This window comes from Abramis brama (genome assembly GCF_963993115.1).
Source record: "Abramis brama genome assembly, chromosome: 17".
NCBI classification, from domain to species: Eukaryota; Metazoa; Chordata; class Actinopteri; order Cypriniformes; family Leuciscidae; genus Abramis; species Abramis brama.
In genome coordinates, this window is record NC_139979.1 from 22,825,768 (window position 1) to 22,842,788 (window position 17,021).

At 35.4% G+C, this 17,021-nt stretch overlaps 3 protein-coding genes across 6 annotated transcripts in view; 1 reads left to right on the forward strand and 2 right to left on the reverse strand.

Moving 5' to 3' along the window:
• plekha8 (pleckstrin homology domain containing, family A (phosphoinositide binding specific) member 8) overlaps window positions 1–5,770 on the reverse strand; it is an 11,976-nt gene extending 6,206 nt beyond the window's left edge. The window contains exons 1-8 of the mRNA XM_084088812.1: window positions 5,575–5,770; window positions 5,089–5,205; window positions 3,996–4,151; window positions 2,598–2,728; window positions 1,773–1,931; window positions 1,628–1,668; window positions 1,449–1,543; window positions 1,063–1,351 (exon numbers count right to left, since the gene is read on the reverse strand). Coding sequence (XP_083944938.1) covers window positions 1,063–1,351; window positions 1,449–1,543; window positions 1,628–1,668; window positions 1,773–1,931; window positions 2,598–2,728; window positions 3,996–4,151; window positions 5,089–5,205; window positions 5,575–5,623 — 1,037 coding nt within the window. The 5' untranslated portion in view covers window positions 5,624–5,770. The remainder of the gene's footprint in view (window positions 1–1,062; window positions 1,352–1,448; window positions 1,544–1,627; window positions 1,669–1,772; window positions 1,932–2,597; window positions 2,729–3,995; window positions 4,152–5,088; window positions 5,206–5,574) is intronic.
• Window positions 5,771–6,898: 1,128 nt separating this feature from the next.
• Window positions 6,899–9,001, forward strand: fkbp14 (FKBP prolyl isomerase 14). The gene is made up of 4 exons (XM_084089086.1): window positions 6,899–7,234; window positions 7,681–7,832; window positions 8,138–8,265; window positions 8,364–9,001. Exons 1-4 carry the CDS (start codon window positions 7,038–7,040, stop codon window positions 8,520–8,522), a joined length of 636 nt encoding a protein of 211 aa, XP_083945212.1. The 5' UTR covers window positions 6,899–7,037; the 3' UTR covers window positions 8,523–9,001.
• Window positions 9,002–12,750: 3,749 nt separating this feature from the next.
• Window positions 12,751–17,021, reverse strand: part of chn2 (chimerin 2) — a 42,229-nt gene continuing 37,958 nt past the window's right edge. For all 4 annotated transcript variants that reach the window (XM_084089082.1, XM_084089084.1, XM_084089083.1 and 1 more), the window contains 4 exons: window positions 15,159–15,236; window positions 14,768–14,905; window positions 13,710–13,815; window positions 12,751–13,314 (listed from right to left, as the gene is read on the reverse strand). In XM_084089082.1, the coding sequence (XP_083945208.1) occupies window positions 13,143–13,314; window positions 13,710–13,815; window positions 14,768–14,905; window positions 15,159–15,236 (494 nt within the window). In that variant the 3' untranslated portion in view covers window positions 12,751–13,142. The remainder of the gene's footprint in view (window positions 13,315–13,709; window positions 13,816–14,767; window positions 14,906–15,158; window positions 15,237–17,021) is intronic.

Below are 17,021 nucleotides of genomic sequence, written 5' to 3' on the forward strand. Positions count from 1 at the left end.
ACTGTGAGACAATTAGATCATTGTTTTGGAACTTTCCACAAACAGGGTACAAATTACAGTCTTAAACCTTTTCTTTTCCAGCAAGGAAGGTGCTTGTCTGTTAAATTCCGGAAGTCATTCTAAATATTATACGAGTTGTTTTAACCCTGTTACCAAAATTTCATAATTGCCTTATTTTAAAATACCTATTTTAAACTTCATAAATAAACAAAATAGTCTGCTAGCTACTTTGAGATTAAATATTGCTGCAATTTTTTTTTTTCAGATAAAGTTATACAAAACCACAATACAAGAAGTAACAGTCAATATAAAATGCGTTAATAAACTTTAATATATTTAGAAGGTAATGTGCTAGCTTATTAAATTGTATGCGTTTTATTTTCATAGTACTCTTGCATTAAGACATTAACAATAAACAATTGCAGGAATTATTTAACAGAAATAATACAACTTCGCTATATTTAATACTGGCATTTTGAGTGTTTCCGCATTACGTTGCAGTCGTCAAAATTCGTTTTGTTGTTCTGATGTGGCGAAAAAAATGGGATTTGTACCTCTATTGCAGTAAAAAAAAATATGGGAGACCAAAGTGTACCCTATTTGTGGGAAGTGCCTTTTTTAAACCATAATCTAATCAGGCTAGACTCTACAAATTATCTCATAGACTATTAGTGCATTGTTTTTGTTTGTTTTTATGATACTGTCGGATATCTCCAACTTGTTTTTTGTGTTATTTCACAGCATTCACAAAACAGATTCTTAACTTGCACTTAACCTGGACATTCCTTAATATGAAACAGACATGATTGATAACGTCACTTTATCGCATTGCACCTGGTTCCTTAGAACACAATGTTACTATATGGAGATTTCTAGAAAATCTAGATTTTCACTGAAATGCTGACTCTGCATATCGCACATTTCTGTAAAACAAAATTCTAAGAGAAGTGTTAGCTATAACTTTACATTAACAAAGCAAAACTGGATTCTGAATTGTGTAAATGTGTGCAGTGCATTCATCTCGTTTCTTCAGAGGATCACAGCAACGGAGGCGCCTCATACCTGTGGCTCATGGTACTGAAGAATGTGTCCACCTTATCTTCCTCTTCCTGTGTGTTCTCAGACTGAGGCTTGTTCACTTCCAGGTCAGCCTGGATTTCTTCAGTGACCATTTCTTCTTTGTTCTGTGTGGGGCTATGGGAGACTTCCAGTTGTTTTTCTTGAGCACGGTCTGCTTCTTCTGGTGGTTTGTCCTTCTTCTCTCCTACAGGTTCTTCAGGGTCATGTGTGCTTGATGAAGAGCCATTATGAGGCTCCATGGGCTCCTCTTGGTCCTCCATTAAACCACTTCCTAAACCAAACAAGACAGACAAGATAGGAAATTAGAGTTGAGGTAAGTCAAAATGTAGCACCAGTTCTGAATCCGACTGGCTTGATGCTTGGCAAACCTGTAGGTATGCTTTCTTGAGGAGATGGAGGTGGTTCATTTTCTGGTCCACTCTCATGTGCTGATGTTCCTGAGGTGTTTATTAAGTCCCTTTGTCTGCACAACACACATTTTCAACATTTTAGAGACAAACAAAAGCACACCTGACCCTCAAGAGTCCATTAACATTATTGAACTCACGTTTCTCCTTGGTGCTGATTTTTTGGATCAGTAGTTTTGATCTATGGAAATAAGAAATGTTTTAGGTTCTGACAAACTGAATTAGAATTACAACAGTACAAACATTTGAATTTTCCAGTTGGTGATTACAGTGTATTTAATGTACCTTCAGAGGTTTGATGGTAGCCACAGGAGGAGAGCCTGGAGGGGTCTGACTCAGAAGTTCTGGATTGAAGGTTCGGCTAGCAATCTGCATACACTCCTCCAGGGTCTTTAAGAAGGTGGTGCATGTGGACTTCACTAGATTTCCTGTCTCATCCCCTACCTGAAACCAACACATACCAAAACTGAATTTCCAGAGCCACTTGACCAGTCTGAACAGTACAGGGCAGCTTTTTGACCCTTGGTTTTGTGATAAAGACAAAGCACACACATTTAGGGTGCGTTCACACTTGGCAGGTTTGGTTTGATTAAAACAAACCCTGGTGCGATTACTCCGTTAGTGCGGTTCATTTGAATAAGTGTGAAGGCTGCCATCAGAACCCTGGTGCCCTGCGCACCCAAACAAGTGGACTGAGAACGCTAAAAAGATGGGTCTCTGTCCACTTCCAAACAAACTCTGGTGCGGTTCGAATGAAATATGAATGCAACACGGACAAAAGACATGCAAACGAACCAAAAGCAGGACATGCGACCCATAAAAGTTAGGTTCAGTGTTAAAAATGACCGTGTGACCGCTAAGCGAACCAGGACTAAATGTATAATTTTCTTTTTTGGTCCGGACCAAAAGAACCGAACTACAAGTGTGAACAAACCCTTAGAATTATAAGGTATGAAAAGATAAAACTTATAACCCTGCATTATTGATGTTTGACGAGCTTGTAAATTGTTCAATGGTATACATGTTTCCTCAATTATGTCCTTGAAGCATGCATAGTAAAGCAGAAGGCAGTTAAGGTCGACACTGAAAATCAACACAACACTCCCTTACCTCCTCAGAATCAGCTGTCATCTCCGCTAGAGGACTTTCTTGTATTTTGTTCACTTGCTGAAGGAGAAGGTCACAGTAAAGCCTTAGCTCAGACATTTTTGTTTTCAGAGCCTCTGAGCTTTCCTGGAGTTCTAAGAAAATAGAAGAGACTAGTGTTGACACTTGCTTTCTTCCTAGACAGTTCTTTGAAGAATTGCAAAATGAGGAACCATCACATATTGTATTGACACATTGTCTGTCGAAACAGGAAGTTGGTGCCAGAACACAAAATATTTTTTTTAATATAATTTTTTTCCTGGAAGTGTAAGACTATAAATATTCAATTCTCCTTATAAGTTCATTTTGTCATATTGTAGGAGCTAAAAATCCATAGACACGGACTAAAAACCACAACACAATATGTAAACCACCCTACACAATACCCTTTAAATTACTTTATCATATTTCACAGTAGGGCTGACTTCTAATAGTCTAGGATTCGACGATTCGATTCGGAGAGGTCTGATTCGACTATGAACCTCGTAGTCGAATTTACATGGGCGTCAGTTTGGTTTGAAATGTGCTGGGGACAGAGACGCATTCGCATTTTCAGAAGGGCTGGGTACAAAACATTTTTTTTCCGCTTTTGCGCAGGTCATGTTTTGAAAGACGGTGTCCTGTAGCTTACTAATGTAAATAAATAAAAATGTATTAAAAAATCTGCTTCACATTTTCAGCAGGGCTGCGGAGCGGCTGTGGGTTGACTCCACACGGTTCTCATGGGCTTTATATATAGGCTAAGTCCTAACGTGAAAAAAGCTTTACGTGGTTTAATGTACCTAAACAACGATCACCAAATTTCCCTCTCATATTGCTCCTCATAACCACTGAAAATGGTCAAAAAATCGAACCCAGAGTCCAATTATTATGGACGTTATCTGACATTAAGCGATTCTGCTTCACATTTTCAGCAGGGCAGCGGAGCGGTTGTGGGTTGACTCCACACGGTTCTCATGGGCGTGAAAAAGCTTTACGTGGTTTAATGTACCTAAACAACGATCACCAAATTTCTCTCTCATATTGCTCCTCATGTTTATGAAATGTTATGATATATGTGTGATATGTTTTGTTCACCTGGCTTTAAATGAATAAAAGGTATTTGTTACACACCATGTTTTTCTTTTAGTTTTTTTTTAGCTCTTTTGTTTGAAATGGAAAAAATCTAGCTGCTATCTAAAAAAAAAAAAAAAAAAAAAGGTTCGACTATCAGTCGACTACGGCAAAATCTAACGAATCAGATTCGACTATGAAAATCTTAGTCGAAAACAGCCCTATTTCACTGTCATACTAACACGAAAAGAAAAGCCAGATGACCTACAGAGAATATCTTGTCTACTTCAACAGAAATACAACACTCACCCTTCTCTCTCTTGGTTCGGTTGTCTGTAAGACAGGCTTTTGCAGTCCCTAACGCCACAAGCCATTTCTGCCTCTCTGCTGCATTAATTGCCCTGAGATAAAAGTACTGTTCTCCTGGAATGATCAGATCAACCCTTGTGAAATCCGATGGGTGAACTACAATGGGCAGAGGGAGGACAAAGAAGATGGATTAGCAAAGTATACCTTCTGTAAGATCGTTCACAATAGTTGTAATACAGTACTTGGGTGTTTCTTCAACTACAGACATTTTGGGGCCTGTGGACTGTCAAAAATAATGTCTCTTCACACACTCTTAATAGTTTGTTTCATTAGTCTAATATGTTCAACAGTGAACACACATTAATCACAAACTTTCCCCCCTTATTTGATTTAGAAAAGCAATAATGATTTCAACCACAGTGTCATTTACACCACATCTCAAATGAAGTATTACGCTTAATAGCATTCTATGGTGGAAATGATGGCAGTGGATTTTTTTGTGGACATTTTTCGAATAAAATAGCTGACACATATCTAACTTCATATCTAGCATTTCATGTAGCTATCCTAAATACAATTAAATAATATTTTCACCTTTTTGATGAAATTACAGGTTACAAATGAATAAATTCTGATCATGTCTCATATTTTATCTCAAGCTCTTTACTGTTTTACCATGAAAAATTGTTTGATGTAGCAGTGGCAATAATAATACATCATTTTTCACACAATAAATATCAAAATAAGTTGTGTTTACTTTACAGTTATAACCATGTAATAATTCATACTTTTACAATGATTTTTTATAGCTGGGTTTGATAGTCTGGGTCTTAGAAAAGTGTAAAATCATAAAACCATAATTTGAAAAGTAGAAAAAATAAGTTCTGATGGTATATAAAGTTTCCAAGACAGTAATGTGAAATTCAAAAATAACAGCTGAAATCTGTTTGAATGAAAATCAACCCCTGGGCCATAAAAGTTCTAGAACATTGTGTAAGTGTATCATGACATCCTGAAGCATATGAAGAATAGATGCTTGTGATGTAACCATTATTAGGTTTCCTGCTCAGGTTAGGCATAAATTTTCCCTTACCCTGTATTTCACACACAGATATTTTGATGCTGCCCTTGCATCCTTTCCATGCATCTTCTTGAGAGTCATAGTAGGAAAGAGTGCCTCCTTGAAGAACAAACCAACGGGGCTGCCAACCTTCAAAAGACACAAAGGAGCCACAATGACATTTTAAGCTGACGCATGTAACAATGTATCTGGATGACGTTTAAGATACATGAACAATAATGGCTTGACTTGTTTTTCCAGTCAAGAGGCTTTTAACAACCCCTTGTCAAAAATGAACAAAACACATTCCAATACATAATATTAGGAACTTCTCTGCGAATGTTTTTTTTTAGCAGATGAAATGTATGTGGTTGGATAAAGTATCGACACACAGAGAGTTAAAGAGGATGATGGCTTAACTTCATTTATACACTACTAAAGCTAGCAAACAGGCTAATTGCTTTACAGACTTCCCTTATTTCTATAACACATAACTTTTAACTGACGCAGCATACATACCACTAATATAGTTGGTCCATTTATAGAGAACTCCCTCCATGGTAGACATTCTCTTGACAATTCATTACTTAGTCGTGGCAAGACTGAGCCCAACACAGCCGCTTTGAGAAACTCGAGATAATTCTTACCTACGACAATCGTACGTAAAAGACGCAAAGTTACTGCTGGGAGTTGAGATTACGCAAATGATTTTCGTAAATGCTTCGAGAGTACAAATCCATGTGATCATAGAAGGATCGGCCCACGCGCCTGACGTCTGTGGGATTTTCTCTTAGCGCATCTCTGATTGGATACAGTACGAGCAATGTGGGCGTTGTTGTACTGGGGCTATGTGTTTGACGTCCAATGAAAATTGAATATTGGTTGTTAAGGCGTGTCTTCAAAAGAATCTGACCAATAATAATACAGGGTTTATTCTTAGGGTGGTAACGTTTACATTGGGATATGGGAGTGTGATTTGAAGTCCGTCTTATTTCTTCGAGTCGGTTCTTTTGAACAGGTCGTTTTAAAAGATCATACTCAACGAGTCTTTTACGCCATTGCGTTATGACATCTAAACGTGGCATATTACATTCTCATTCTAATATACTGATTTATTATCAATAAAATGTTAAATGTTACTCAGTCAAAATAGAAATCTTTTCTAACAATAGAAATCATTCTCAATATCAATTTAACACATTGCTGAATAAAAGTATTAATTTATTTTAAAAAATGAAAGACAAAAATTACTGACCCCAAACTGTTGAATGAGTGTATATTGTTACAAAAGATTTATATTTTAAATAAAGGCTAAAAAAAAGTAGGCCTATCACAGGTTATAAAAAATGTATATATTAAGCATCACAACAGTTTTCAACAATGATAATAAATCCGCATATTAGAATGATTTCTGAAGGATCATGTCACACTGAAGATTGGAGTAATGGATGATGAAATTTCAGCTTTGCATCACAGAAAGTAATTCTATTTTAAAGTATATTGAAAAAAGAAAACCATTATTTTAAGGAGCATAAGAGACTTCTTTCAAAAACTTTAAAAATAATAATGTTTCCAAACTTTTGACCATATTCTCATAATACTAAAATTCATGATCACTTGGCTAGTTTAAAATTTCAGTAAGTTTCATATATTTTAATAAGTCATACAATCAGCCATTAACATTTCTACTATTAACTAGATTTCACTGTGGACACTTCTCACTCGGTACTGAATTGCTCGGAATTATTTAGACAGGTTTGTGAACAGGTTCGAACAATTCATTGAAGAGAGTCGACTCAAAAGAACGATTCGTTAACGAATCGGACCAACATCGCTAGTTTTTGGGAAAGACCCCTGCAGAAACTTTGCTTGCCACGTAGTCGCGGCTGCACAACTTGTACTTTGTGAAGCTTTTCATGCTTTGTTGTGTATGAAACATCAGCTTAACAGTTAGAGGTTGTTAAACTGTTCTTGATATTAAAATGATTCCAGAATTGTGGACATGCATTTTTTCTGCATTCTTCTTTTACGTGCATGGAGCAAAACTTCCGGAACCAGAGGTGAAGATAGAAGTTCTATACAAACCTTTCCTTTGCCATCGTAAATCCAAATACGGGGATATTCTTCTGGTGCACTACGATGGCTTTCTGGAGAGTAATGGCACAATGTTTCATTCCAGGTGACATCTAATGAACCATCTACTGCATGTTCATAAACTTTAAATAGACTGCACACTGCAAGAACAGACTGTGTTAACCTAAGCCTGCTCTTTTGCTCTGAGAATTCATCAGTTAACTGTCCACATGTGTTTGTAGCTGTTGAATACACAACATTTAAGCTTAAACAGCCATATTTTGGAACATGTTAGTTCGTTTCTGATATAAGGTGAGCATTAGCATGGTATATGGTATACCATGGTCCAAAAACAGTTTGACCACCTTTAGCTGTTATCTGGTGTGTTGGACGAAGATGGACCAAGATGGTCCAAGATGGTCTAGTTTGGATCAACTTAGACCAAATAGAAACCACCTATCATGTTCCAAAACACAGCTGCCAGCTCAAGCATGTCAAGTATGCATGTCTCTAGAGTTTAACAGAGTTTTGCACATGTCTTGTAATCGGCAGCCGTCATCATGGAGACAAAAACCCTGTCTGGTTCACATTGGGGATCCGTGAGGTGATAAAGGGTTGGGACAAGGGTCTTCAAGGCATGTGTGCGGGGGAGAAGAGGAAGCTGACTATCCCTCCAGCTCTTGCATATGGCAAAGAAGGCAAAGGTTTGCCAGCAAGACGCATATTCATAAAGCATTATTTGAGGAACTTTGGCTTCCTACACCTTCTGATATTGAACTTGTCATTAACGTTGCATTGAAGGAATAGTTCACCCAAAAAATGAAAATTCTCTCATCATTTACTCACCCTCAAGATGTATTAAACCTGTATACCAAATAGTTGATGGCCCCCATTGACTTCTATAGTATGAAAAATAAATGATGACATCATTTTTATTTGAGGGTGATCTAAAACACCCCATACAAAAAGAACTTACATTATCTTGCCAATGGTTATGCACTGTACTCAGGTAAAATCCCTCCGGAGAGCAGTCTGATCTTTGACATCGAGATCATGGAGATCCGAAATGGGCCAAGGTCACATGAGTCCTTTCAGGAAATGGACCTCAATGATGACTGGAAGCTTTCCAGATCAGAGGTTTGTTCACAACTGTGTGTCAAAAAGCAGCTGTTTCATGGGTTTCAGCATAGTAATTTATTTCAGGGAGTTATTTGTGTTATTCCTTTCTATTTCAGGTCAAAGAGTACTTGCGCAAAGAGTTTGAAAGACATGGATACGCCCCCAATGACACCCATCATGAAGTGATGGTTGAGGACATCTTCCAAAAAGAAGATGAAGACAAAGATGGATATATATCATCCCGGGAGTTCACTTATAAACATGATGAACTATAAATACACACTCCTGCAAAACCACAGCAATGTTTACCTTGAAAAGATTCCAATATTTACCTTCAGAGATTTGCAGCGTGTCATTATCATTTCACATAATGTTACGGTAGATATAAACAGGTTTTCTGTTATCTACAGGTCATGTGTGTAAATAAATGTTCTTTTTTATATATATATATATACACTCAGGTGGTATAAGGTTTGTTTGAGCTGTTTGTAGTGTTTGAAGATTTTAGTCTTTTTAATGGCAAGATGAAAATTGAATTCTGCTCAAAGAGAATTTTTTTTTTCTTCCCAAAATTGCCTGTTCACTGAAATATTGAACCTTTCAGAACATTTCAGTGCTGTTTATTTTGTAGTACATGTGTGTGTGTTACTTCAGAGCCAAATAAATTATGCATACTGTTTACAATATTTAGAACATGTGAAAGTTAATTTGTCAGGAGTTGCCTGTAAGTATTTCTTATAAAGTATAAAATATGATCAGTTTTGTGCTGCTCATCACTGTTGACATTGTAGTTTTATACACCATCACTAGAGGGAGCTCTTCTCTTACCCTGCCTGTTATACAGTAGCATGTCATGATACAAACAACTTGAGATCATGCCAATCAAATTAAGTTGTGTTTTTTTTTTTTTTTTTTTTTTTTTTTTTGATTGGTGATTATCTGCAATGGCTCTTACATACATACCATAGATAAAAACATACTTTAGTGTTTAATAATGAACAAAGGGACAGAAAACTCTGAGACATGTAGTTAAAATGCAGTTATGTGGCCTTTCATTGACAGGTGGCATAGTTATCATCACACACCTTCATAATGCAGATGACTAGATTGTGGTGTGGATTACAATTTGGATACAACATTTACTCAGAGCCGTTTAACAACATTCCATTCTTTTACTATGGCATTACACAATTACATAAACCTTTTGTTACATTATTTACAGTGTGCGTGTTTAAATATGTTTACCTAACCAGTTTGCTCCAATGGCTCTGTCTCAAATCACTTTGGACAGAACCATCTGTTTAATTGACATATTGATATTCACTCTTTACTAAATATAAATTTGAACAAGCTTAATATTTAAACAAATTACATAAAAACTAAATTTTAATATATTAGCCTATGCATGTATGGTCACCTGATACAATTGTTATTTATTTTTCTATTGTAATGTAAATTAATATTATCAGTTCTGAAATATTGTTCTACCAAATATTTTTTTAGGAAACATTTTTCCAAAATAAAATGGTTAGATAGGGTAGCCTAACTTCTCAAACATGCAATATGTATAGGCTAATGTAGATCAAACCGAATTTCCCCTCGACAATCAGGGAAAAAAAACTACATAGCCTATCAGGGTAAAAAAAAAAAAAAAAAAAAAAAAAAACGAGCCTATACATCATATCTTCTGCATTTCCTTCATTTACGGTAGCCTAAAACACTTCTTTTAAAATCCCCCTTTTTAAAATAAATAGGCTAAGAGACTTTTCTCTAAAAAACAAACAAACTAAAAAACAACAATAAATACATGAGCCTACAGAGTAAATGTAACCTATTTCTTTTTGTAGGCTTAATTCATCCATTCATGAAGCGTTCAACCAGCAGTAAAAAAATATATAATAATCCTAGACTACTACTGCAGCAGAATGTAACAGGTGTCATTGTCAGTCACTGAAATTGAAATCAATGGCCCCAGCAAAGTATGGATTTCTTCATTACATCCTCTCTACACTGCAAGCGAACGACGCAACGCGACAAAATCACAACGCTCTTGCGACAGAGGGACGGCTGAAGATTCCATTCATAAATCGCAGAAGACGCCTCGCGCGCTTGCAGTGTAAACAGCTCCATTATAAACAGGTTATTTTTTGTTGTTGCGTAAATTGGTTAGCTGTGCTACTTCGCGACAGCAATGTTTTTGTCATAAAAGTTGTTCTCGGGCATGGTGACCCGCACTTTTCGTTTCTCCTTGAAACGGCCAGACCGTGAAACTGTCCAATTTCTGCGGCACGTGTTTTCGTTGAAGGAGGGCTCGAGCTGAGAGTCGTCGTAAGTCTCGTCGCTGATCAGATTGTTGCTTTTGTTCTCGCTCCCAGTTTGTTTTGCTGACGCCTTGTCCGAATTTCCAAATTCCTGTTGGGTTTCTTTGAAATTGTTCTTGTTTCTTCCAGTTAAGTTTTTCCACCAGGAGTATCTGTCTGCCATTCTGTCTTATTCTTCAATTCACACTGAAATGCACATTATTAACGTTTATAAAACAAAAACTACACCAATTACAATTATATACCTAAAAAAATATGATATGATAAGTTATTACAACATATGTTCTTACTTTAATGAATTTCCAACTGTTATAAGTTATTCAAGATTCAACTAAAGTCAGTTTAATGTAATTTAAGTTGAAATGACTTAAACATCCAAGTTGATTGTAGGCTACTTAAAAATTTAAGGCAGCAACTTTTTTTTTACAGTGTTATATATACACATTATATTATATATATCAGAAACACTCACCTCAGCAGCCGGTGTGTTAATGTCAGTCAGAGACTGACTGTCAAGTCTTTCGTTTCTTTTAAGAAAACATCCAGCAGAACAACCTTGTGGCTCTTTTTTGTTTTTGTTTATATCCAAACCCACAACATCATGTAGCTCTGAAGCAACAGCTAAACTATAATAAGTGATGAATTCATTCATTTATACTTCACCTGCGTCTCAAACACCCTCCTTCATCTCTCCCATTGGTCTGTTGATCTCCTCCAGCTGCCTTCAGGAGGCTGGTTTCAGGTTCTCGCTTCACCTGTGATTTGGTAAAAAAAAGAAAAAAAAGAAATCTCTTCGGGGCATATACCGTCTCAGCTGTCTGATACTAAAACAATGCTGCCGTTCACACCCCTGAATTTGGAACAAGAAAGCCGAGCTTAGAGAAAACCAACGCCTAGAGAGCTGACCGAGCACTAATTACAGCAACATATTTCACATACTGCAAATGTGAGGTGTTGCAGCTTCAAATAATGACACAAAAACTACTTTCAGAAGTTCATTTCGACTGCCACTTCATTTTGAAGTCCAGAATCAAGGTCTTCACAGATTTAAAAGTAACCAGATTTACATAATTTAATAAATCAGCATTTGATAAATTACAATCATAATTACAATCATTCTTCACAGAAAATATCTTCAAAAAACAAATTGTAGAAAGGTCTTATATCAAATAAACAAGTTGAAGGAAGTCAAACCAAGGTGACTGTACCGTTTATCAACATTTTTTTTTCCGAATAAATGATGTCGCCTCAGGAGACTAAGATGAATACAATACAAACAATTTTGTTCTTGAAATGGGATCAAGTTCAATGAGGAAGGAACAAGCACTAAAGAAATGCTCTAAGAACAGTTTTTTTTTTCAGTCACAGAATAATCACTCTATTGTTGTCAGGGTAAACAAAACAATTTCAAAGGCATGGGTTAAACACAGAATTATTAACACTGGATGAACAAAAAAATAACTATTTACACTCCATGTAAAATTAAAAAGTGCTTTACACATGATCTCAATTGTCTTGCCATTATAGTACATATACATTTACCAACCACATGACCCAAAAATATATACATGTATATATATATATATATTTTTTAAATTCATATTTGACAATTTGTTAGTTTCACAATGCTAATTGACCATAGATTCATCCGTCATGAAGAGCATCAAGGTCAATGCAAGGTTTGGCATCAGAGAAAAAAAAGGTACTATAATTTGATTTAAACAAAACGCCCTTCAATAATAATTCAAACTGTATTAAGCATGAATACACAATGTTACTCCATGCTTAACAGCATTTGTGTGAATAAAATAAAAAAGGTAAATGCGACTTTTTATAAAACGTTTTATAATTACCTTTTTTAATTGCAAATTTATCTCACAATTCTGACTTTTTACTTTTAGAATGGTGAGTTTGTTTCGCAATTCAGATTTACTCACAATTTGTTAGTTTAGTTATAGTGAGATATAAACTCGCAATTGTGAGAAAAAAGTCAGAATTGTAAGATAAAAAGCCACAATTACTTTTTATAATTGCAAGATTATACCTTGCAATTCTGACTTTATTTCTCGCAATTCCGAGTTTGTAAATTCAGATTTGAGATATAAACCTGCAATTTAAAAAAAGTCATTGTGACTTTTTAATCTCACAATTCTGACTTTTTTTTTTTTTTTTTTTTTTTTTTACAATTTCAAATTTATATCGCAATTCTATTTTTCACAGAACTGCAAGTTTGTCTCACAATTCGACTTTATAACTTACAATTCTGACAATTGTGAGATATAAACTCGGAATTGTGAGAAAAAAATATCAGAATTGACTGGAACAATCGACGTTGCAAAAGTCCGAAAAAAAAAGGACAAAAGTCAGAATTTTGAGATAAAATTCGCAATTGCCTTTTTTAGTTTTTAAAACTTCCATAGTTTGGGGGTTTGAAACACATTGATTGAAATGTGCAATTACTTCCAAATTTCGTATGCAAAATCTGATGAGAAAACATAATATCTTTGAAATGTGTGGCAGGCCGCTTTTTCAAATGTACAAGCTCTTTAAAGTCTTTAAAAGATGTCTTCATTTTTAAAACAAGATGTCTTCATGCTCTATCAGGAGCTGAACAATCAGTTTCTGGTATCTCATATCGTTGAGAGTGGCGAGCGTGTTCTGGTCCGGGGGCCTCATGAGCGTCGGCCCGAAAACAATTCCTAGGTTCTCTGAGTTCATGTAATTGTCCTTCTCGTACATGGTGACCCTGATAAACAGAGAAAAGACGTGGAAAAAACACCTCAGACAATATCATTTTGGTAATAAACACAGGTAAGTAAGTGATATAATTTCCATGGTTAGGGAAATGCGGCAAAGCTGGCTTGACAAGCTTTCCTTGAGGATCATTTTAAAGGTTTCCTGAAGTGCACCGAGCTAAGGTGCCGTATTGGGTTTCCGGTTTCCTCCTAATCATTCTTTGAGGTTTTATATTGCAGGGTGACAGGAAGTAAACTCACTCTATAAAGCTGTAGGTAAAATGCTTAAATGCAACAAAAACCTGAACACCCACCGGCTCAATGTGGAGTCACGAAATAAACTATGGGACCGGAACCTAAGGGAGTAGTAAATGTGTCTGGAAATTCAATACATTTGTGGTTTTACCTCTTCAGGTGTGTCATCAGGTACCGCAGGGCCTCATAGTGGGCTGGAGGAAGTTGGAGGAGACCATCATGAACTGCCTCGAGTCTGGAGTCAGGGTCTGTTATTTCTGAAAAAAAAAAAAAAAAAAAAAAAAAAAAAGTTTTGAAAAATACTGTTCAGAATTATGCTAAAAACTGCCACTAGTCCACATACTTTACTGGTTTTTAAACATATAATTTGGTCCAAAATCTGAGAACACTGAGAACACTAGAACATACATTATTTTTTTGTATTTTTGACATATTTTTTCATATTTTTTTCCAATTAGAAATAACACTACCATTCAAAAGATTGGGATTTTTAATTTTTAAGTATCTAATGCTTACCAAGGCTGCAGTTATTTGATCAAAATATGGTAAAAAATAGTCATATTTTGAATTATTTATGCCCTTTTTTTTTCTGTGAAGAAAAAGTTGAATTTTCATCATCATTACCGGTACTCTAGTCTTCAATGTCACATGATCCTTCAGAAATCATTCTAATATGATGATTTGCAGAACATTTCTTCATTTCTTATTATTATCATCACTGTTGAAAACAGTTTTAATATTTTTGTTAACGGTCATACATTTTTTTCAGGATTCTTTGATGAATAGAAAGTTCTAAGAAATCTTTTGTAATATTATAAATGTTTTAATGTCACTTTTGATCAAATTAATGTGCCCTTGCTGAATAAAAGTATTAATAAACAACAACAACAACTTACTATCCCCAAATGTTAGTGTATATTTCGTAGTGGTATACGGTACTGTATATTTTCAAATAATATTGGACCCCACTGAATAAAAGATTGATTGATTTATTTAAATATTTTTTATTAATTTATATATTTGTTTATTCATTCATTCATTGTCATAAGTTATTTCCTTATTTAATGCCATATCAGAATCCAAGAGAATTTAACGGTAAAATCAAAGTAAAAAAAGGGGGAAAAAAACATTATTAAGGATAATCAAATCACAGATTAGAAGAGAGAGTTCCTGGTTCAATGTCAGTGAAAGTGTTCTGAAGTCTCTTACTGGCTGCCTGAATGAATTTGGAGTAGACGTCATATGTGATAACTGGAATGGGCAGATCTCGCAAATAAAGCTTCAGAGCTCCAGCGATTATATTGATGTCCGAGTAGGTATTGGCACTGATGTCCGCCTTCTCACCATCTACGGAGGAGAATTAGTTATCTGTTATGAATAACAGATGATTCACTATGTTTTGACTGGAAAAAGCCTGGGCTTTTCCATCCAGGCTGAATGTTGATAGAATTACAGTGACAGTAAATACAGTAAATGTTTGTGAGTTCATCCAAGCATGTGAGAAAATGTAAAGAGACCAAATATTTGTTCAACACCTATAATACACATAAGGTTTATTGCACACATAATCTAAAGGTAGAAGAGTTATTCTGCTACACACCTCTATCGAAGGCCAGCCGGACATCTTCTATGTGGTCTGTGAAGCCTGACACTCTGTACAGACCCTCTGATTTCAAACCTGAAAGAAGCAGAAGCAACACCTATTTACTTGAACTATCCAGACAGTGGATTTGGAGGCGGACGTGTAAACTAGTATTGATCAAACTAGGGCTGCAACCAACAACTAATCGGATTATCAATTAATCTGTCGATAATTTCTTCAATAAACGGAATTTTCTGCATATTGCCCAGTATATCGATTATCGATTCACCTTGTGTACAGGAACGTCATCCCTCACTCACTTATTCTGGAAATTTATATGTGGAACAGTTATAAAGTCCTTTACTCACTGGACTAGAATTGAAAAGTCTCTTCTATTTTTATTTTCTCAATATTTTTGTTAACCACAAGCAAGCTAGATGATACATTCTTAAAAGTAAAGGTTTTTCATTGTCATATATAGTTCCACAAAAAAACTTTAACATCCATAAAACCTTTCCATTGCACAAAATGTTCAAAAGATTAAAATCTTCATGGTTATTCACTGAAAGGTTCTTTGGGGAGCCCAAAAATGTTTCTTCTATGGCATCAATGCAGAAACCCTCTTTTGGAACCTTTATTTTTAAGAGTGTATCCTCTGATAATGATATAATAATTGTTCAGAAGATGCAAAAAATTTTCCCATTTGTGCCAAAAATGATGGTACTCTATTTGCATATACATTCTGATTAGTCATTTGTGGATTCGTTTAAACAGTGATTTGCAAACTTTTGATGCCAATGATCCCCAAATATGAGGAGGTAGCGTCTTCATTGAATCTAAAAGCAGCTATATAATTATTTATCATATATATATATATATATATATATATATATATATATATATATATATATATATATATATATATGATAATGTATGCCGCTCTCAACATTGGAAAGGTCAAATCTGGTCTGTGACACTCGAGAGCAAGTTGACTGTGCATCTGCAACTTAGTTATTCACATGTATGTATATCTATATAAGACATTAGCAGATGATTTTCACAGCATTTAGTTAATCATTAAAATGATAATTCTCCAGTAGATTAATGTCATCTCATTGTGACACTTTTTTAACGTATTGCGTTCATAGAGCTAGTCTTTCACTGATTGTTTACAGCTTAAAGGAAGTTACACCCATAATTCGCGCAAAGCGTCATGGGGCGTAGGAATAATGTGGATAAGTTACAGATGGAATGGGATAACCTCAGAGGTGGAAATGTGTTTGTGTTTTATGTAGAACTCAATATGCAACATCCACATGGAGAATTATCATTTGGATCTTTATAGATCCTTTTGATAGATACTGACCACTGCAGACCGGGAACAGCCCACAAGAGCTGCAGTTTTGGAGATGCTCTGACCCATTTTTCCTGCTTGTAACACATCAACTTTGATGACAAAATGTTCACTTGCTGCCGTATTCACCTCACCTGTCAGTGGTCATAATGTTATACCTGATCGAGAGACACACACACTCTGTATTGGATTAAAACTAAAATTTTACAATTTTAAAAACGGATCACTTTCGTTGCAACATTCATTGTTGTTTTTCTCTCAAATAAATACATTTTGAGAACTTAAAGAATGCTCTCTTTAATGATAGGCGTCAACCAGTAAGGTTCAGAGCATCATAATGTGAAGAATGTTAGCATATCTTCCTGTTGTTTTAAGTTAGGCAACTAAGGATTCTTCTTTTTACACATTTTAATATGACAGGGAGACAGTGATTAATTGTCTTGCTGAAGGCCACAAAGAAGGTTTGAGCCTGGGATCTCCATATTAAAATGTTCTGATTATTTATAGCACTCCATTTTAGAAGCGAT

Coding starts and splice junctions, on each gene's coding strand:
- fkbp14 (XM_084089086.1), top strand. CDS start 7,038: ATGATTCCAGAATTGTGGACATGCATTTTTTCTGCATTCTTCTTTTAC. Junction 7,235..7,680: donor GGCACAATGTTTCATTCCAG/GTGACATCTAAT, acceptor TGTAATCGGCAG/CCGTCATCATGGAGACAAAA. Junction 7,833..8,137: donor ATATGGCAAAGAAGGCAAAG/GTTTGCCAGCAA, acceptor CACTGTACTCAG/GTAAAATCCCTCCGGAGAGC.